Source organism: Battus philenor, unplaced genomic scaffold (genome assembly GCF_028537555.1).
Source record: "Battus philenor isolate CCGP_79_NKW_IND1 unplaced genomic scaffold, ilBatPhil1.0.hap1 SCAF_10, whole genome shotgun sequence".
Taxonomy (NCBI): Eukaryota; Metazoa; Arthropoda; class Insecta; order Lepidoptera; family Papilionidae; genus Battus; species Battus philenor.
The window spans coordinates 2476134-2493997 of NW_027181662.1; the positions used below are offsets into that span (position 1 = coordinate 2476134).

The 17864-nt window shown below is 38.1% G+C and overlaps 5 protein-coding genes across 5 annotated transcripts; 2 read left to right on the plus strand and 3 right to left on the minus strand.

Annotated features, from left to right (window-relative positions):
* Window positions 1-1225: 1225 nt before the first annotated feature.
* On the minus strand, window positions 1226-2109 carry LOC137926524 (fibrinolytic enzyme, isozyme C-like). The gene has a single exon (XM_068770147.1). The coding sequence runs from the start codon at window positions 2096-2098 to the stop codon at window positions 1226-1228; it is 873 nt and encodes a 290-aa protein (XP_068626248.1). The 5' UTR covers window positions 2099-2109.
* Window positions 2110-3715: 1606 nt separating this feature from the next.
* LOC137926533 (uncharacterized) lies at window positions 3716-4534 on the minus strand. Its single transcript, XM_068770159.1, has 2 exons — window positions 4194-4534; window positions 3716-3818 (listed from the first exon to the last, which is right to left on the minus strand). Exons 1-2 carry the CDS (start codon window positions 4532-4534, stop codon window positions 3716-3718), a joined length of 444 nt encoding a protein of 147 aa, XP_068626260.1.
* A 2437-nt stretch (window positions 4535-6971) lies between these two features.
* Window positions 6972-8137, plus strand: LOC137926539 (chymotrypsin-1-like). Its single transcript, XM_068770173.1, has one exon. The coding sequence runs from the start codon at window positions 6972-6974 to the stop codon at window positions 7842-7844; it is 873 nt and encodes a 290-aa protein (XP_068626274.1). The 3' UTR covers window positions 7845-8137.
* Window positions 8138-10396: 2259 nt separating this feature from the next.
* Window positions 10397-11475, plus strand: LOC137926576 (chymotrypsin-1-like). The gene is made up of 2 exons (XM_068770241.1): window positions 10397-10446; window positions 10506-11475. Exons 1-2 carry the CDS (start codon window positions 10397-10399, stop codon window positions 11203-11205), a joined length of 750 nt encoding a protein of 249 aa, XP_068626342.1. The 3' UTR covers window positions 11206-11475.
* A 3957-nt stretch (window positions 11476-15432) lies between these two features.
* Window positions 15433-17813, minus strand: LOC137926584 (trypsin-3-like). Its single transcript, XM_068770253.1, has 2 exons — window positions 16941-17813; window positions 15433-15591 (listed from the first exon to the last, which is right to left on the minus strand). The coding sequence occupies exons 1-2, from the start codon at window positions 17769-17771 to the stop codon at window positions 15433-15435; spliced, it is 990 nt and encodes a 329-aa protein (XP_068626354.1). The 5' UTR covers window positions 17772-17813.
* Between the last annotated feature and the right edge of the window lie 51 nt (window positions 17814-17864).

The following is a 17864-nucleotide window of genomic DNA, read 5'->3' on the forward strand; positions in this document are numbered from 1 at the left end:
TGAAATAATAAACTTATGCGCTGTGTTTATATAACCTCTTTTATCAAAGATTGTTAAAATTTATTTTCATATATGCAACCTATGAATGTTAAATGAATTTTATTTTTATATGTTTGTCATCATTTTTGTGAAATAATACTTGAAAATAATGCGACAATACTCTGGAAATATTAACTTGAAGGCCTCGTGGTACTTTTTAGTAAATATAATTTAATTAAATATCCTAGCGATCGCGGTATTGAATTCTGCTCAGGACACGAATTGTACTTCTTTCTTCTTTTTTTTCAGCCCATGGACGCCCACTGCAGGGTAAAGGCTACTTCCAAAGATCGCTACGATGATGGCCACGGTTTTGCGCAGTAAGAACACATAGTAAGAGCCTACCCGCGGCGCGACTACCAGCTCACCTTTCTGTTGTATTGTATTGTATAACAAGAATAGTACAGGCCAAATAAAAATATAGAAAAAAAATAGTACGGTGTGTATCTAAAATATTTATGAAGAGGAAGCAGAAATAAATTCCATAAAGGCACGATTTAAAAAGTTTAATAAAACAGATTTTCTGTCAGATAAAGCATAAATGAAAACAAAATAATCAAGTAACATTTATATAACAAAGTTTCTTGTCATTTAAATATTTGTTCATTGAATTGTCTTTTTAGGGACGACTGTATGGGGAATGCTTTTTTCATTAAAGGTTCCTCAATCAACACGCTGCTATCAGCGCCTATATAAGTGACAAAGCCAATGCCGCATGTTATCGTGTTTAACTGTCCTATTCACTAAATCAGACGTTTTCTGTGAAACAAATGCTCCAAGCGTCAAAGGTAATTAAAGAAGCATAATATCGAGAACGGTGAAATTGATTTTCTTTTTATTATTAACTAAGAAAGGTACTAGTATATAGGTACTTCCGCGAAAAATTTAAATATCGTAAATAATTTATTACAACTATAGCAGATTTTTAAAGGTCTTTAACAAAAGACCAATTCATCTGGAAAAATATACAAATGTTCAAATTTAGAACTCTGTCAAGAACTATAGTCTGTGTAAAATTGAAATTGTACTTTTGCGCCTCTTTTCCTTCACCACATTCTCTTACTGTCACAATTCAGTTTAGACTTTTTTTCCCTTGTTTTTATTAATACTGTTCCTTATTGTACAGTTTTTTTGTTACTCAGACTTATATTACTGTACTTCGGTTCGTCTGGATGCGTTTCCCAAATTATTTTTTAGACATTACATAGCTGTAGATCCATTCAATATAAGGACTTATTGGGATCATTTCACCAGCATCTTCACCTACATGCAGCGGAGCGTCATCAGAGCAATATCCTGAAGCGGCCGATGTTGATAGAACACCCACTATTCCCGACGGATGGATAAGAGGACCACCGGAGTCGCCGCCGCATGTGGTGACAGTATGTCCACAAATTGGTGCCAAGCAAATAGCTGGACCAGAACCCTCTCTCTTCCCGCATTTTGTAATCATCACCGAAAGAACTTGCAGTGGCTTGCGCAATTTTAAAGTATCATCAGTTATAACTTTGCCTCCGGGTAGTGTCTTAGTTGTGATACCGAAACCGGCGAAAATCGCTTCATGTCCATACATAGACTTATATTCAACGGCACTTAGCTTTATGTAATTTTTTAGACTCATTGGAGTCATTTGTACTAGACCAATATCGTTTTTCATCAAGGATTTTACATTGTACATTCCATACGTGTAAGTATATAACGGATGTGGTACAGTTGAAATGACATCACTAAACGTATCATTTGTCCACACAGAATTATCGACGTGGCCGTATCTCACAATTAGTTTCTCCTCAGTCCACGGGTCTCCGAGAAAACTATCGCTTAAAACGGCGATGCAATGCGCTGCAGTGACCGCCCACGTCGCAGTTAGCGCGGACGCAGTACACAGATGATCGTGTTCAGCAACAATTGTATTATTTGTAAAATTGGCTTCGCGGCGGATTTCAAGCCGTACGACGTAAGGATACTCGCCAGGACTCGCGTCCCTTCCTCCGTAAATTCTCAAAGGCGATTTGAAAGCGTAACATTCGCATGAAAGCAATACCAAAAACACTAACATGTTAACTTAAATGTGATTTATTTTACAACATGTGAAATAATAAATTTATGCGTTGTGTTTATATAACCACTATTATCAAAGAATGTTAAAATTTAATTTCATATATGCAACCTATGAATATTAAATGAATTTTATTTTTATGTTTGTCATCATTGTTTTGAAATAATACTTGAAAATAATGCGACGATACTCTGGAAATATTAACTTGAAGGCCTCGTGGTACTTTTTAGTAAATATGATTTAATTACATATCCTAGCGATCGCGGTATTGAATTCTGCTCAGTACACGAAATGTACTTCTTTCTTCTTCTTTTTTCAGTCCATGGACGCCCACTGCAGGGTTAAGGCTACTTCCAAAGATCGCTACGATGATCGCCACGGTTTTCCGCTGTAAGACCACATAGTAAGGGCCTACCCGCGGCGCGTCTACCGGCTCACCTTTCTGTTGTATTGTATTGTATAACAAGAATAGTCCATGCCAAATAAGAATATAGAAAAAAATATATCAGTACGGTGTGTATCTTGAAAGAAAATAAAACTACTTGGCGAAGAGGTTATTCCAGACGGAATGCCTGTATTTGAAAAATATCACTAAGGGTTCTTACGCTCGCACCCTGGTATCACAAAAGTATGATGACCATTGCAGCGGCGTACCTCGAAGCGCGCAGTTCGTTGCGTCTGCGTAAAAACGCATCGGTCGTTGCGACGACACTGATTTCTTTCAAACCAGGCCCGCAGTATAAAAGAAGATGCGTCGAAGACCGCACTTCAACTTGTCACTGGGCAGCATCACAGCAAGATTCACTTCGTGTATCTGTTTGCGGAAAAGATTAGCTTTCCCAGTCATACAGCATACCTTTTTGTACCTGAAAAGATGTTACTCGTTTCCTCTTCATAAAATAACAGACAAGGAGGTTTGGTGACCATGTCGGGCTTATGGAGTCCTAAGCCGTGTTAGGAATGTAACTTAACCTGCATGGCAGCTATAAAATCACAGTACGTATGTTAGTCACATTGGACACTTTCTCATTTATATCTCACTTCAGTCTTTGTAGAATATTGTTAAGGACAGGTTTGTTGCAGTCTTGAGTGAATGTTTATTTGTTTTAGATACAAAATTCGTTTATTTTCTCTTCAATAATATTAATGTCGTCTTTTTTCTCTTTCTTTTTTCACGCGATAGACAAAGCGGACGACAAAGATCGCCAGATCCAAAGAGCCAGAGCCAAAGATCGACAAAGAACCCCAGCGTCTACCTACTCCTGTTCACCACTTGTTTTTGGCCCCAAAACTGTCATTATATGCTTGTGATGAATAGTCGTAATAGATGATAATTTTAGATTCATTGCTATTATCTATGTATGTATGTATATATATATATATATATATGTGTGTGTGTGTGTGTTTGTGTTTTTTTTTTCTCGAAGCGGTTTAAAAATGCGTTTACGTATCATAGGGCCTGATGGTGGTGCCCCGTATGTCGGACTCGATCTAGGCGTCAATACCCACTTAAAAATTATCCTCTTTCTTCGGTATCCCTGGTCCCCACGTCATGGCCGGCATAGGCATTACTTAGCGGGGGAATTTAGCCGCAGCTTTCTCTGATAAACTGGCTGTTCAGGCCAGCTTCCTCCGCTCCTGCTCTATTTTTCGCAAGTCGTTCAGCACGGTCGTACAGTACGCATAAGTTCCCAGGCCGAAGGTGAGGATAGCATTGTAGCTATCAGAGTTTCAGGTTAGATTTTGCATCCTACACCTCCTTCCCAAGACTTTCTGGCTTCGTTAAATCGGGGGCAGACGAAAATGACGTGCTCTGCATCTTCAATCATTCCGACATAATTAGGAATCTTCGTATTCGAACCTATGGAGGTACGCTCGGTAACAGCCGTGGCCGGATATCATCTGAGTTAGATAGTAGTTCAACTCTCCATGATCCCGGTTCACCCATGGCTCTAGGTATGGTATTAGCTTACGCGTCCATTTTCCCTTCGTCGACTTATCCCAGGACGATTGCCATTGTTGCAAGCTTTTCAATCTTCCCTGAATTCGAAGTTCAGCTGATGTTGGGTCTGATTTACATTTTTTGCTTCGGTACAGATTCGTCTTTTCGTCTGCATGAAGCGCAACAGGAACCATACCCGCTATCACGCATGCCGCATCTTCTGATACTGTACGAAAGGCGCTAGCTACCCGTAGAGTGCTGACTCTGTAAACAGAGGCGATTTTCCGACGGGACTCCTGTTTGTTTAGTGCTTCAGACCACATGGGCACCCCGTACATAAGCACTGACGTAGTCACCGACGCTAATAACTTTCTTCTGTTTTGCTTGGGACCTCCGACATTAGGCATGAGCCGGCAGAGTTTAGCTGTCACCAGAGACGCTTTCGTTGCTGCTCTCTCAGTTTGATCTTTGAAGTTTAGCCCATGGTCGATCATTACTCCAAGGTACCGAATAGCTGGTTGAGTTGCGATTTCACAGCTGCCGACATTGAGTGTGATGGCCTCCGCGTCTTCTGCTCAGCCAGTTCTAGTCCGACTGACTTCATCCACAGGGTGATTATTTGGAAGGATCTTTCAAATGCCCACTTCACTTCCTCCACGTATTTCGCTACTATCACTACTGCTCGATCATCAGCGAATGCGACGAGTTTAGTTTCGCTGGGTAGGTGCTTCTTTAGAAGTCCATCGTACATAACGTTCCACAAAAGTGGCCCTAGTACTGACCCTTGTGAGACGCCTCCAGTGACTTCGTACTCCTCCGTCCCGGTTTGCGTAGTGTATATGAGGACCCTATCAGAGAAGTAACTAGCGACTATTCTGCGTAGATAGAGAGGTACTTTTAATAAGCTAAGTGCTTCCATGATAACCTTTCATTTCGCTGAGTTAAAGGCGTTTTTAATGTTCAAGGTGGCAACCAGGCAGTATTCTATGGAGCATCTCTTCCATATTTTCCCAGACACTGCTAGCTTTGCTATATTTACTACTTGCTCTATAGCGTCTAGCGTAGACCGGCCTTTTCTGAACCCATACTGTGAGTTAGCTAGGTGGGGTTCAACTGCTGCTCCGATCCTGTTGTGAATAATACGTTCTAGTATTTTCCCGCAGTATCCATCATACAGAGGGGCCGGTATGACAATGGCTCCTCTGGTGGCTTCTTACCTTTAGGGAGATGTACCAGTCTCTGTCGTTTACACGCGGTAGGAAAAGTGCCTTCCAGTAAGCAGCTATTATAGGTCTCCAAGAAGACTCCTGGTGTTGCTACAATAGCTTGCTTAAGAGCTACGTTGGGGATCCCCTCCAGTCCCGGAGCTTTGTTGTTTCTAACCCTACCGCATGCTACCTTTAGCTCCTTCTCGGTAATAGGGTGATCTCATTCGGATCCACAAACCCTAGTTGAAAGGAGGATTTTGGTTGCGGGGGAACAGAGCTCTTACAATTCTTCCTAGTAGAGTAGGACAAGTGGGCGTTGTATTTTCATGTCTCAGTTGTTTAACTACAATCTGGTACGGCTTGCCCCATGGATTATTTTCAACCTCTTCCAACAATATTTTCCACGTGTTTCTATTGCTCTCTTTAATAGATTTATTTAATTTTAATCGCGCTTCCTTATATTTGTCGTTGAGATGCTCGAATTGTGGTGTTTTCCGAACCCGTTGGGAGGTTCTACGCGCCTTAACACATATTTTCCTAAGCTCAGCTATGTTATCATTCCACCAGTACACCGGTGGGGTTCGGTTGTTGTTGCGTCGCCTTGGCATTGTTGCATCGCAGGCCTCGGTCAGCCTCCTTATGATTTCAGCCGCCTTTTCACTGCCACTTTTGTAAAGCAGTGGTCGATCCTCGAGTGCTATATTGAATAGGCCAGGATCATACATGCTAGTCCTCCAACCCACTAAACCAGTTCTTGTGTGTGGTACTCTATTTGTATTTGGCTTACATGATACCTCCCAGTATATGGCACAGTGGTCGCTAGCGGTGTAAGTATCCGAGATCTCCCAACTGCTATTTCCTCTTGCTAGTGTACTGCTGACGAAAGTGAGATCCACAATTGAGCTCGCCTCACCTCTTGTGAACGTGGGTTTATCGCCTGTGTTAAGTAAGGCGACGTCCAATAGTGACATCGCTTCCAGAAGCTGGCAACCTCTAGTGTTAGTAGCTTTACTACCTCAGTCCACTGCCCAAGCGTTAAAATCTCCAGCTATAGCTACAGGGAGCACATTCGGGCATACTCCACTAATTTGGCCAGGAACTCTTCGTGTGTTAGGCTAGGTGGGGCACGGCAACTGTAGAAATGTATTCCATTAAATTTGGCTCTTACAAACCCGTACAGAACCATTATTTTGGTTACCCTGAAGAGGTTTAGTGCCACATGCCCAGATGACAGCTTTTCCTTCCTTATCGGTGATCCAGTTTAGGCTACTGATGTGCTTATAGGGTTCCGAAATCAGTACTATGTCTAATTTTAGCTCTCGTACAGTCTGCATGAGTAGGTCTTGGGCAACCTCACAATGATTAAAATTTTTGATACTGTCTTAACATCAGAAGTGTTTGTGCGTGAGCGTGTGCGTGTGCGTGTGCGTGTGCGTGAGCGTGTGCGTGTGTGTGTGTGTGTTGTTTGTATTGTTAGAATTTATCAAAACAGATTGATCTTTAGTCTCGAAGTGTATTGAAAATTTCGATTCCTTGTCAGTAATAATGCAATAAAAGTATACTTATTTGTATGAAAGAGTGGAAAGTTTTATTTACTTTTCAAATTAAAAGATATTGTTTTATATCCTAATGCAATAAAAGGTTACAATAAATAAATCACATTTATATTTTATATCACATTTACATTTTCAAATATCTATACCTAAATCATATGAAAGTTAAAATGTTAATATTTTTCGTATTGATTACAAGTCAAGGTTTGGCTGCAAAATTGCCTTTGAGAATATACGGAGGGCGCGACGCAAACCCTGGAGAATATATATACGTTGTCCGACTGGAAGTACAACGCGTGGCTAATTTCACAAATAATACAATTGTTGCTGAACACGACCACCTGTGTACTGCGTCCGCGCTAACTGCGACGTGGGCGGTCACTGCGGCGCATTGCATCGCCGATTTAAGCGGTCATTTTCGCGGAGACCCGTGGACTGAGGAGAAACTAATTGTGAGATACGGCCACGTCGATAATTCAGCGTGGACGAATGATACGTTTAGTGATGTCATTTCAACTGTACCACATCCGTTATATACTTACACGAATGAATTGTACTATGTAAAATCCTTGGTGAAAAACGATATTGGTCTAGTACAAATGACTCCAATGAGTCTTAAAAATTACATAAAGCTAAGTGCCGTTGAATATAAGTCTATGTATGGACATGAAGCGATTTTCGCCGGTTTCGGTATCACAACTAAGACACTACCCGGAGGCAAAGTTATAACTGATGATACTTTACAATTGCGCAAGCCACTGCAAGTTCTTTCGGTGATGATTACAAAATGCGCGAAGAGAGAGGGTTCTGGTCCAGCTATTTGCTTGGCACCAATTTGTGGACATACTGTCACCACATGCGGCGGCGACTCCGGTGGTCCTCTTATCCATCCGTCGGGAATAGTGGGTGTTCTATCAACAGGGGACGCTTCAGGTTTTTGCTCTGATGACGCTCCGCTGCATGTAGGTAAAGATGCTGGTGAAATGATCCCAATAAGTCCTTACATTGAATGGATCTACAGCCATGTAATGTCCAAAAAATAATTTGGGAAACACATCCAGACGAACCGAAGTACAGTAATATAAAGCTGAGTAACAAGATAATTGTAAAATAAGGAACAGTATTAATAAAAACAAGGAAAAAAGTCTGAACTAAGTTGTGATTGTAAAAGTATGTGGTGAAGGAAAAGAGGCGCAAAAGTACAATTTCAACTTTACACAGATTAAGTTCTTAACAGAGTTCTAAATTTAAACATTTATATGTTTTTCCAGATAATTCAGTCTTTTGTCAAAGACCTATAAAAATGTGCTATTATTGTAATAAATTATTTATGGAATTTAAATTTTTCGCAGAAGTACCTATACACTAGTCCCTTTCTTAGTTAATAATAAAAAGAAAATCAATTTCACCGTTTTCAATATTATGATTCTTTAATTGCCTTCGGCGCTTGAGGCATTTGTTTCAAAGAAAACATCTGATTTAGAGAATACTACAGTTAAACATGATAACGCATTGGCTTTGTCACTTATATAGGCGCTGATAGCAGCGTGTTGGTTGAGGAACCTTTAACGAAAAAGCATTCCACATACAGTCATCCCTAAAAAGACAATTCAATAAACAAATATTTAAATGATTGGAATCCTCTGTTTTATTGAAACTTTTAAAACGTGCCTTTATGTTATTTATTTCTGCTTCTTCTTCATAACTATAACACCTTCCGAAGCAGAGTATAGTCAAAAATAAAATTGATTTCAAAAAATTTGTCTATCAACAAGAGTCCTGTTGAAAGTTCCAATGTTGAATAAATTATTTTTATCTCGATCTTTATCATTTTTGGAAACGATGACGTATGAAGTAGTATCAAATCAACATCGAGGAAAGCACGAGCCAATGAAATTAAAAAAATAGTAGAATCCAATATTCTTGTGAGGCATTAACCCACGCCGCGTCATATGCTTCGAAAGATTTGCTAAAATAACCTAATGGCGATCTCTTCTAACAACGCGCAGGACATACGTATTCTTTCCCAGCTCTGATATAAATGCAGCTAAAGGCCTTTGGAGAATAGCACATCTTACTCCTATAACTGAAGAACGTAAGGTCATATCTAACGTACGATTTTTTAATTTTAGTAATTCGGATTATTGATCCTTGACTATGAGCTCAAAGAAGCTGTCAAAGCCAGATAGGCTAGCAGCGTCCAGCACTAATCAAATACAGCGGCGTGTCCACGCTCTCTCTCAGATATGTACCTTATAACACAGTATAGGTAGTTGTTGTATTAATTAATTTTTATTTAATGGAATCAGGCGTTACCTTGCAGAAGTCTATCCTAAGTAATAAATAATGCGTATGCGGCAAACAATGCGAATTACACAACCGAGAGAGACTGTTTTTGGCACTAATCGGTGTAACATAACTCCCGAAGATGCCCCGTGGAGGGGTGAAACACGTGTTGAGTAATTTGGCGGTGGCGGGCGGTGCACTTTGTTGCACGACTACCACTGCATGTGCGGAAGTGGCTAAATATTGGTCCTTTTATCAATTAATTTTTCTTTATATTTAACACGATTCTTTTGTGTGCAAACCGCATCTGTCACACTAAAGTCCACTATCAGTTCAAGTATCTCTGTGGAACACGCCCGGTGGTTATATTATAACTATCTATGTACATTTAATTGTTTTTTTTTTTCAATATATGCCTGTTACAAGACTATTGTTACATTAGCTCGGGGTGTTTAGTTGGCTACACATTTATTAATAATTTTCATCTATAGTATTTTTAATATAATTTTTTCTTCGGTAACGCAGTCCAATCCAAGTGGTTGTCTGGATGAAATTGTCGTATTCGTATAACTTCGCCTTCTATTTACTAATTTACATGTTTTTTTCTCTTGTGTTTCGAAATTAAATTAAAATATTTTTTTTTCGATGTACCCCGTGATGACCTGTTCGTGCCTTTAGCCCCAACAGCTATCGGTTGCACGTGCAATGTGCTCCGCTTACAGTCACTTGGAGTTGTCACGAGGAATTGTTAGAGCTATGTCGGTGTTCTTGATTGTTCTGCAAATATCCTCATTTCTTATTCAACCCTCTTCCCATCCCCCATACCATTGCTTTCTAGGTGACCTTGAGCCTACCTGTGAGTACCGTCTTATGTGACCACGTCTCAGATCTGTATGAATATCAGATCCGATTATGCTATTTGTCAAACGTCATTGGCATAAAAAATCAAAACAAAAATGAGAAGTAATCTTGATTTTAGTAATATATTATAAAGATGGCCAGTATTTTAATATAAGCTTCAACTAATTTAATGCAATTTATTTCATCATCTGTAAGCCCATGTTCAACAGTAGCGCAATGTATTAAAAAAGTAATTTCGTGGTAATCATAATAAAAAGAATAAAATATGTAATAAATTTATTCGATTGTAATGTTCAATTATAAAAGTTTTATTCTTTCAGATAAAGTGAGCCTATATAAATAAAAGAAATACTTTATTTCAATTTTCAAACATTGCTAACTAAAACACATGAAAGTTAACATGCTAGTTATTTTCGTATTACTTATAAGCGAAGGTTCTACTTCAAAAATGCCTCTGAGAATTCACGGAGGTCGCGACGCAAGCCCTGGAGAATATCCGTACGTTGTTAGGCTGGAAATACAATATTTTGCTAACTTTACGAACAATACGCTCGTAGACACGTTCATCTGTGCACTGCGTCAGCTTTGACTGCGACGTGGGCGATCACCGCAGCGCATTGCATTACTGACTTGAGTGCTTACTACATTGAAGACCATTACACTGAGGTGAAGCTTGTCATTAGATATGGACACGTTGATAGTTCCACGTGGACTAATAACACGTTTAGTGATGTGATCACAACTGTACCGCATCCATTGTATATAATAGCAGACGGGACGTTGAACAATTACTTCGTATTAAGGAACGATATTGGTCTTGTTCAGACGACACCGATGCATCTAATAAGTTATATAAAGCTTAGTGCTGTTGACTATCTATCTCTGTACGGACAGGAAGCAATTTTTGCAGGTTTTGGAATTACAACGGAGAAACTTCCAGAAGGTAAAATCGTAACTGATACATTACAACTACGCAAGCCGTTGCAAATTCTTTCGGTGATGATAACAAAATGCGTAAAGGGTTTGAATATACGACCGTCTGTTTGCCTGGCGCCAAGATGTGGACATACTGTCACCGTATGCGGTGGTGACTCTGGGGGCCCGCTCATACACCCGTCAGGAATAGCGGGTGTTCTATCAATAGGACCAGTTGCAGGCCATTGCTTGAATATTCCGAAGTCTTCAGTTCACTACGCCGGTGGAATAATTCCTATCAGTCCTTACATTGAATGGATTCATAGCTATGTAATGAAATAAATATTTTATACCAAACACAATCACATGAATTGAGAGTACAATCCTTGGCAATTGAAGATTTTTAACATTTCTTCGATCTTCAAAGTAACAATTGCAATGGAAATAAATCACTATAGCAATCGTGGCTCTGATGTTATATCGTCTGAATGATTGCTGTAGATAATACATTTACTTTTGTTATTTTATTCAGACTGTAAACTAGTAGGCGGTGTACAACGCAAGTTCAACTTTACAATTATCAGTTAATCTATAACTTAGCGAATACATTAGTTAAACACGGTTTTAACTGCAGTTTAATATAAAATACGTGTGTTTTATTTATTTAAACTTATTTTGTGAACACGTATAAAACTTTATCGATGTTATAGTAAAATAAATTAATAAAATTTAATTCGTTATTCTAGAAAAAGTATTAAGAAATAAGTAAACTACTACTTTTATTTAAATGTATTCGCAAACTCACTTTGTCGTCGCTCATGCCTTAAGCCGTTGCTTAACCTACCCAAAGATATCTTTTAGGGGAATATACCATAATCGCCACGCTTGCCTGGAGGGTTGGCGATCGCAGTGTAGTATTATGGTACGCTGGTAGACGCTACTGTCCTTCCTTTAGAAAGTTATTTGTCAGTGGCATCACCATATAATAAATACACCTACAATCTCAAGTATTAGTCTTCTACCCCTGGTCTACCACGTGATTGCTACAAACTGAAGTAATAAAACCGATTCTATGTTACTAATTTATATATATAAATATATATATATACATAAATATATAATTGGCATATCAAATTGTTATGTTAAAATAATAGGTTTTACTATATGCTTATGCGATGCGGTACCAAATAATTAATAATTAGACCAATGACCCATGTCTTTTTTTTTATTTTATTTCCAAATAATTTCTGTAAATGGCTGCATCAATTTCGACGGTACTAACAATGGAAGTTAGCTAATGTTAAAAGAAGCAACTTCGGCTACTTTTTGCTAAATTCCACACGAACGAAATCGCGAACACGGCTAGTTTTAAATAACGAAAATCATTATTTATGTGAAAGTAGTAAATAATATTTATTACTATTGCATTGATTTTTTATTAACCAAACATTTTATTTACACACAAAATATTACGATAATGTACAAGTGAAATATTTAATAGAATCGTTAATATTACAATAAAATGAAAAGCAATTTCAAAACAATATTGTTGTACTTTTTGATGTTTGAATTTGAATGTTTTTCTTTTAAATTTCCATTCAACACATGCAACCAAGGTAAAGAGAATCCAAGTCAACATCCGTATGTAGTTCTTCTTGAGTTACAACAAATTTCTGATTTAGCAAGTACATTTGTTAAGCGAGATCACCTTTGCACTGCATCAGCTTTGTCTCCAACGTGGGCGTTGACCGCAGCGCATTGCTTGACAAGCGTGTACGAACTTAGCGCCGGTCTACCGAACAATGTGGAGAAACTCGTCATCAACTACGGTTCACCCAGTTCAATGTTACACAATTCGACATTTAGTAATGTTTTGTTCACAGTCACCCATCCTTCGTATAGACTGACCGCGGAAAATATCGGGCATAATAGTCCAGAGCAGAATGATATCGCTCTTTTGAGGACGACACCTATGAAAATTTCAAAATTCATCGGTCTGAGCGTAGTTGGGCTATACTTATTGGATTATGAAGCTGTTTTAGCTGGTTTCAAATTGGAAGACAAGACAGAAGACGATATCCAGATAGATATGTTAGGGAATGGAGCAGTAACAAATAGATCATTTCAAACTGTAGAAGTAATGATTTCAGAGTGTAAAGAGAAAAGGCAATGGTCACCTTCTTTTTGTCTTACATCGAAATGTAGTCAAAAAGTGTCAGTTTGTGGTGGAGATTCCGGAGCACCCATACTGCATTCGTCAGGAATAATCGGGATACTATCTGTGGGCGACGCGATGGGAGATTGTTTGGATTCTGTGGAGGAAACACATTTAGAGATGGCGGAAGTTGTTGTTCCTATCAGCTCTTACTATTCATGGATTCAGAGTTTTATAACAGAGTGAAAACATATAAAATCATTTATTGTTTAATACTTGCCGTAAACATTTTTTAAAAATTAAAGATAATTGACGAAAAATATGCAATATTTTACAGTACTGTTCCGACGTTGTAACTTATATATAATTCACACTTTGTGAGTTTATTATAAAAGACTGATTCTACTTATCAACAAGTTTCAAAAGGATTGGCAGCGGCGTCCTCTATGTATCATAATACCGCAAACCGCAATCGCCAACCCACCTGGCAAGCTTGGCGATTATGGTAATTCCCCCATATGGGCCCGCTCTTGCTTTGGGCGTCTATAGGTTAAAATGACTTGAATGACCTGAATGTCTTATTTAACATTCATAGCATTCGACAATGGATGGTAATATAAATAAAACATGTTTATTTTTACATTTCATTTCTCTTTTAAACATTGCTAAATAAATCACATTGCAGTTAACATGCTAGTGTTTTTCGTATTGCTTATAAATAAATGTTCCACTTTAAAATCGTCTTTGACAATTTACGGAGGGAGCGACGCAAACCCTGGCGAGTATCTGTACGTCGTCCGGCTGGAAATATAACACGTGGCTAACTTTACCAAACAATTCAGTCGTGAAATACGACTAATTACAGCCTTCGCTTGAACTGCGACGTTGGTGGTCACTGCAGCGCATTGCATCACACACTTTACTAATTTTTTGTAGACACGTGAACTGTGAAGGTAGTCATTAGATACGTCCATCTTGATAGTTCTGTGTAAACAAATGATACGTTAACTGATGTACTTTTAATTGTACTACAATTGTTTTATATATATAGCGTGCGTGGTCTAAAATCACTGATACATATATTGGTATTGTTGAAGCGACAAAGCTGAGCGCTGTTGACTATGGAGCGATGTATTGGAAGCGGAAGAAACTTCCAGAAGATGAAATTATATGACACGTTACAATTACGCAAGACACTGTAAGCTCTCTCAGAAATGAAAAATTAATGACTTTTTCTATGTGAAATAAAATAAGACTTGGTGTTGTTGATAGTTTAACTTTTATCTATCAGTCTAGAATGACATGTACAGCTTCAAGGATTTCAGTGGATTCTTCATTTATGAATTCTCTACAAAGAGGCTCTATGTTAATATATAAAATAAGTTTAGTTGAAATTTCTTTAATGACGGCATGCGGATTTTATCCGGGTGGAGTTTACGGAAAAACTTTTGAGAGACGAAATGACTTACCCCTTACATTGTAACTTCGAAAGCCACTGCAAGTTATTTACTGTGTACACCAAGCGTAATCTGTTGATATCATTGTGACCCGCTCATATACTTCATCAGTATATGAGCGGGTCACTAGAACTGAATTAACTGTATTTGAAAGTAAATATGTGTTGTTTTATAAGCATTACCTTATGTAGCAAATGGTATAAAATTTTATCGATATATTAAAAAAGAAAATAAAAATATTGCACTATCGTTTCAATTCACTTTTATTGTTTCTTATCATCAACAAGAAATTACTTTTGTGGTGATATCATTGAAATATATTTACAAGTACGTACTCAAAATACCACACTCTCAACTGAAAATACTTTGTTATTGTAATACAGTTTACTTATCGAATATGGTATTGCATTGTATGTTGGGGCCATAAACGAAGTTTGGACGAAGCGATCTATGCCCTCTCTTAAATCCATGGACACTGTAAATCTTAACAAAACAACAGGCGTCGGTCAAGTAAAAAAATACTTATGGTTACAACATTGTCTTTTACTCAGTTTTACAAATACTTTATATTACAAATAATTGGCGTTGTTTTCATGCTATAGTTATAGGAAATAAAAGAAAAATAGAGACTTGTAACAAATAATCAGTACAAGACGTATGAAGTTTATCTATTGGCCTCTAGATGGCGCTAGTTGTATACAATATCGCGCTATTGTTTTTATGCCTTCGGTTACTAGATAAACTTGGACAAATATTAATTTCCATGACGAGTTCGTCTTCACTAACTACCTTTTTGAACGCTTACTCTCACCTTCGGAACCTGGCATAATAATTCCACTCTAAGGGATTATATTATTTGAAAAGATTAATTCTTGTCATTTCTCTGTGGGCTGGTTTCCGCAACCAAGCTGCGCTGATTTTTCGTCGGGTTAAGCCTTACTCAAGCCAACCCAGCTCTTAGAAAATTTCCAGCTGACTCTTGATATCGCTGGCTACCTTGGGACGGCACCTCGGTGATAAGAGATGGGTAGCCCTGTAGGGTGCTACACATTGAAGTAGTACGTGAGCAGCAGTCTCGTCCTCTTCCAGGCACCTACAGAAGAATGTCTGTAACACCTAATGTAAACAGATGTTAAAAAGACCATTACCGGTTTTCCTGCCACCTGGCTCAATCGGGATCGGCACAGCCGGAGCAAAGTGTTGGAGAGCCGGTAGCTTATGATAGGCATTACCTATTTGCCAGCATTCATGGCTCATCCATTGCTTACTGTGTTGACTCCTGTACAACCGATTGGAGTAATATGGCCTTATCAATTGGTAGAAGGATGAGGAGTGAAAGTTCCTCAAAGTGGAATTTGATTATTTCTACACACCATCAGTATCAATTAAACCACTATCTTAATGTCCACACACATTCAGCATAAACTTCCAACAAACAGGCGCACAGTCATGGTTCAATGAGTATTGCTTTACGCAACCGTATCCTAGATGCATGGCGTTGTCAGAACGTCAATGAATAATGGGTGATATATACATTTAAATACAATTTCTTACTACGGAAAACAGTTAATGACACCGGTATTAACCTAAGAAATGTAATGGTAACTTGTGAACTATATGTATATATATACGTGTGTGTGTGTGTACGTATGTATATATATTATCATATTTATAAATGATAATTTTTATTATGTATTGTTTAATTAATTGCACAAAGCTTTTTAGTATTAAAAACTAAAGATTCCTTTGATTCCTTGTTTATTTTAACATCGTATATATATCTACATATATATATCGTGTGAAGTCATTGGACACGGCCAGGTTAAGACCGATCATTGTGGCAATCTTTGGGGAAATCCTGTGCCATTGGGCGTCTACCGGCTGAAAAGGAAAGGAAATTAGAAAATTTATTTTCTAACTGTACTTAAATCTCCCTGTTTATTTTTTAACTACTATTTTAGTATATTATTTTTTTTTGTGTGCAATAATGTATATTATTAACAATAAATAAATATCATTTTACAATTATTTCAATTCTAAGCCGTTCGTGTAATCTTTCGATTGTAATATCTTAACTATTATGTATGTGTGCATATGGAAATTGTTATGTTTAACCGAAGTAAAGCCTTTCGCATAAAATCCTTTACGTACACCTATTTCAATGAATAAAAAACCGGTTGGCTTAGTGTAATAGAAAACGGAGTCATTTTTTAATTAGTGAATAGAGATATAACATTAAAAAAATTATTTTAAATCGGATATTGACAGTGAAAGAAAACAAATGAAAATCAATAGGATTCTTTATTATAAACGCAACTGATACATTCAAGCGCCTCCACCAAATATCAAGTAAAATTTTAAAAAGTGAAGAAAATGAAAAGTATATCTCGAATGGTGTGATCGTTATTTACAAAGGGTGTTCAAGTTTTTACATAACTGTAAATCCATTCAATGTAGGGACTTACAGGTGTCATTCCACCAGCGAGGCGCCCAACATTCTTCGGAGCCTTTTTTCCGCAGGAACCTGATCTGAAACCTATTGAAAGAACTCCCGTTACACCCGACGGATGGATAAGTGGACCTCCTGAGTCGCCACTGCATGTGGTTACAGTGTGACCACATCTCGGAGCCAAACAAAAAGATGGCGCGAGCAGTGTTCCTTCGAGACATTTCGTTATCATCACTGTAAGAACTTGCATCGGCTTGCGAAGTTTCAATGTATCTTCAGTTATAATTTTACCTCCAGGAAGTTTCTTAGTTGTGATACCGAAACCGGCGACAACCGCTTCTTGACCGTACATCAATATATAATCGACCGCACTTAGTTTAACATAACTTTTCAGATGCATCGGTGTAGTTTTTACAAGACCAATGTCATTCTTTATACCGGTTTTAGATTTCACGGAACCAAAATTAACAAATGAATAATAATAAAATGGATGAGGTACTATTGATATGACATCACAAAACGTATTATTCGCCCATGTAGAACTTTGAACGTGGCCGTATCTAATGATTAGTTTCTCCATGGTGTACGGTTTTCCGAAAAAGATACGGTTTAAATGGGCTATGCAATGCGCTGCAGTGAGCGCCCACGTTGCAGTCAGTGCGGACGCGGTGCACAGGTGGTGGTGTTTAGCGATGACTGTATTGTTTGTAAAGTTTGTTACACGTAATACTTCAAGCCGTACGACGTAAGGATACTCGCCCGGACTCGCGTCCCTTCCTCCGTAAATTCTCAAAGGCGATTTGAAAGCGTAACATTCGCATGAAAGCAATACCAAAAACACTAACATGTTAACTTAAATGTGATTTATTTAACAATATGTGAAATAAAAAATTATGCGCTGTGTTTATATAACCACTTTTATCAAAGATTGTTAAAATTT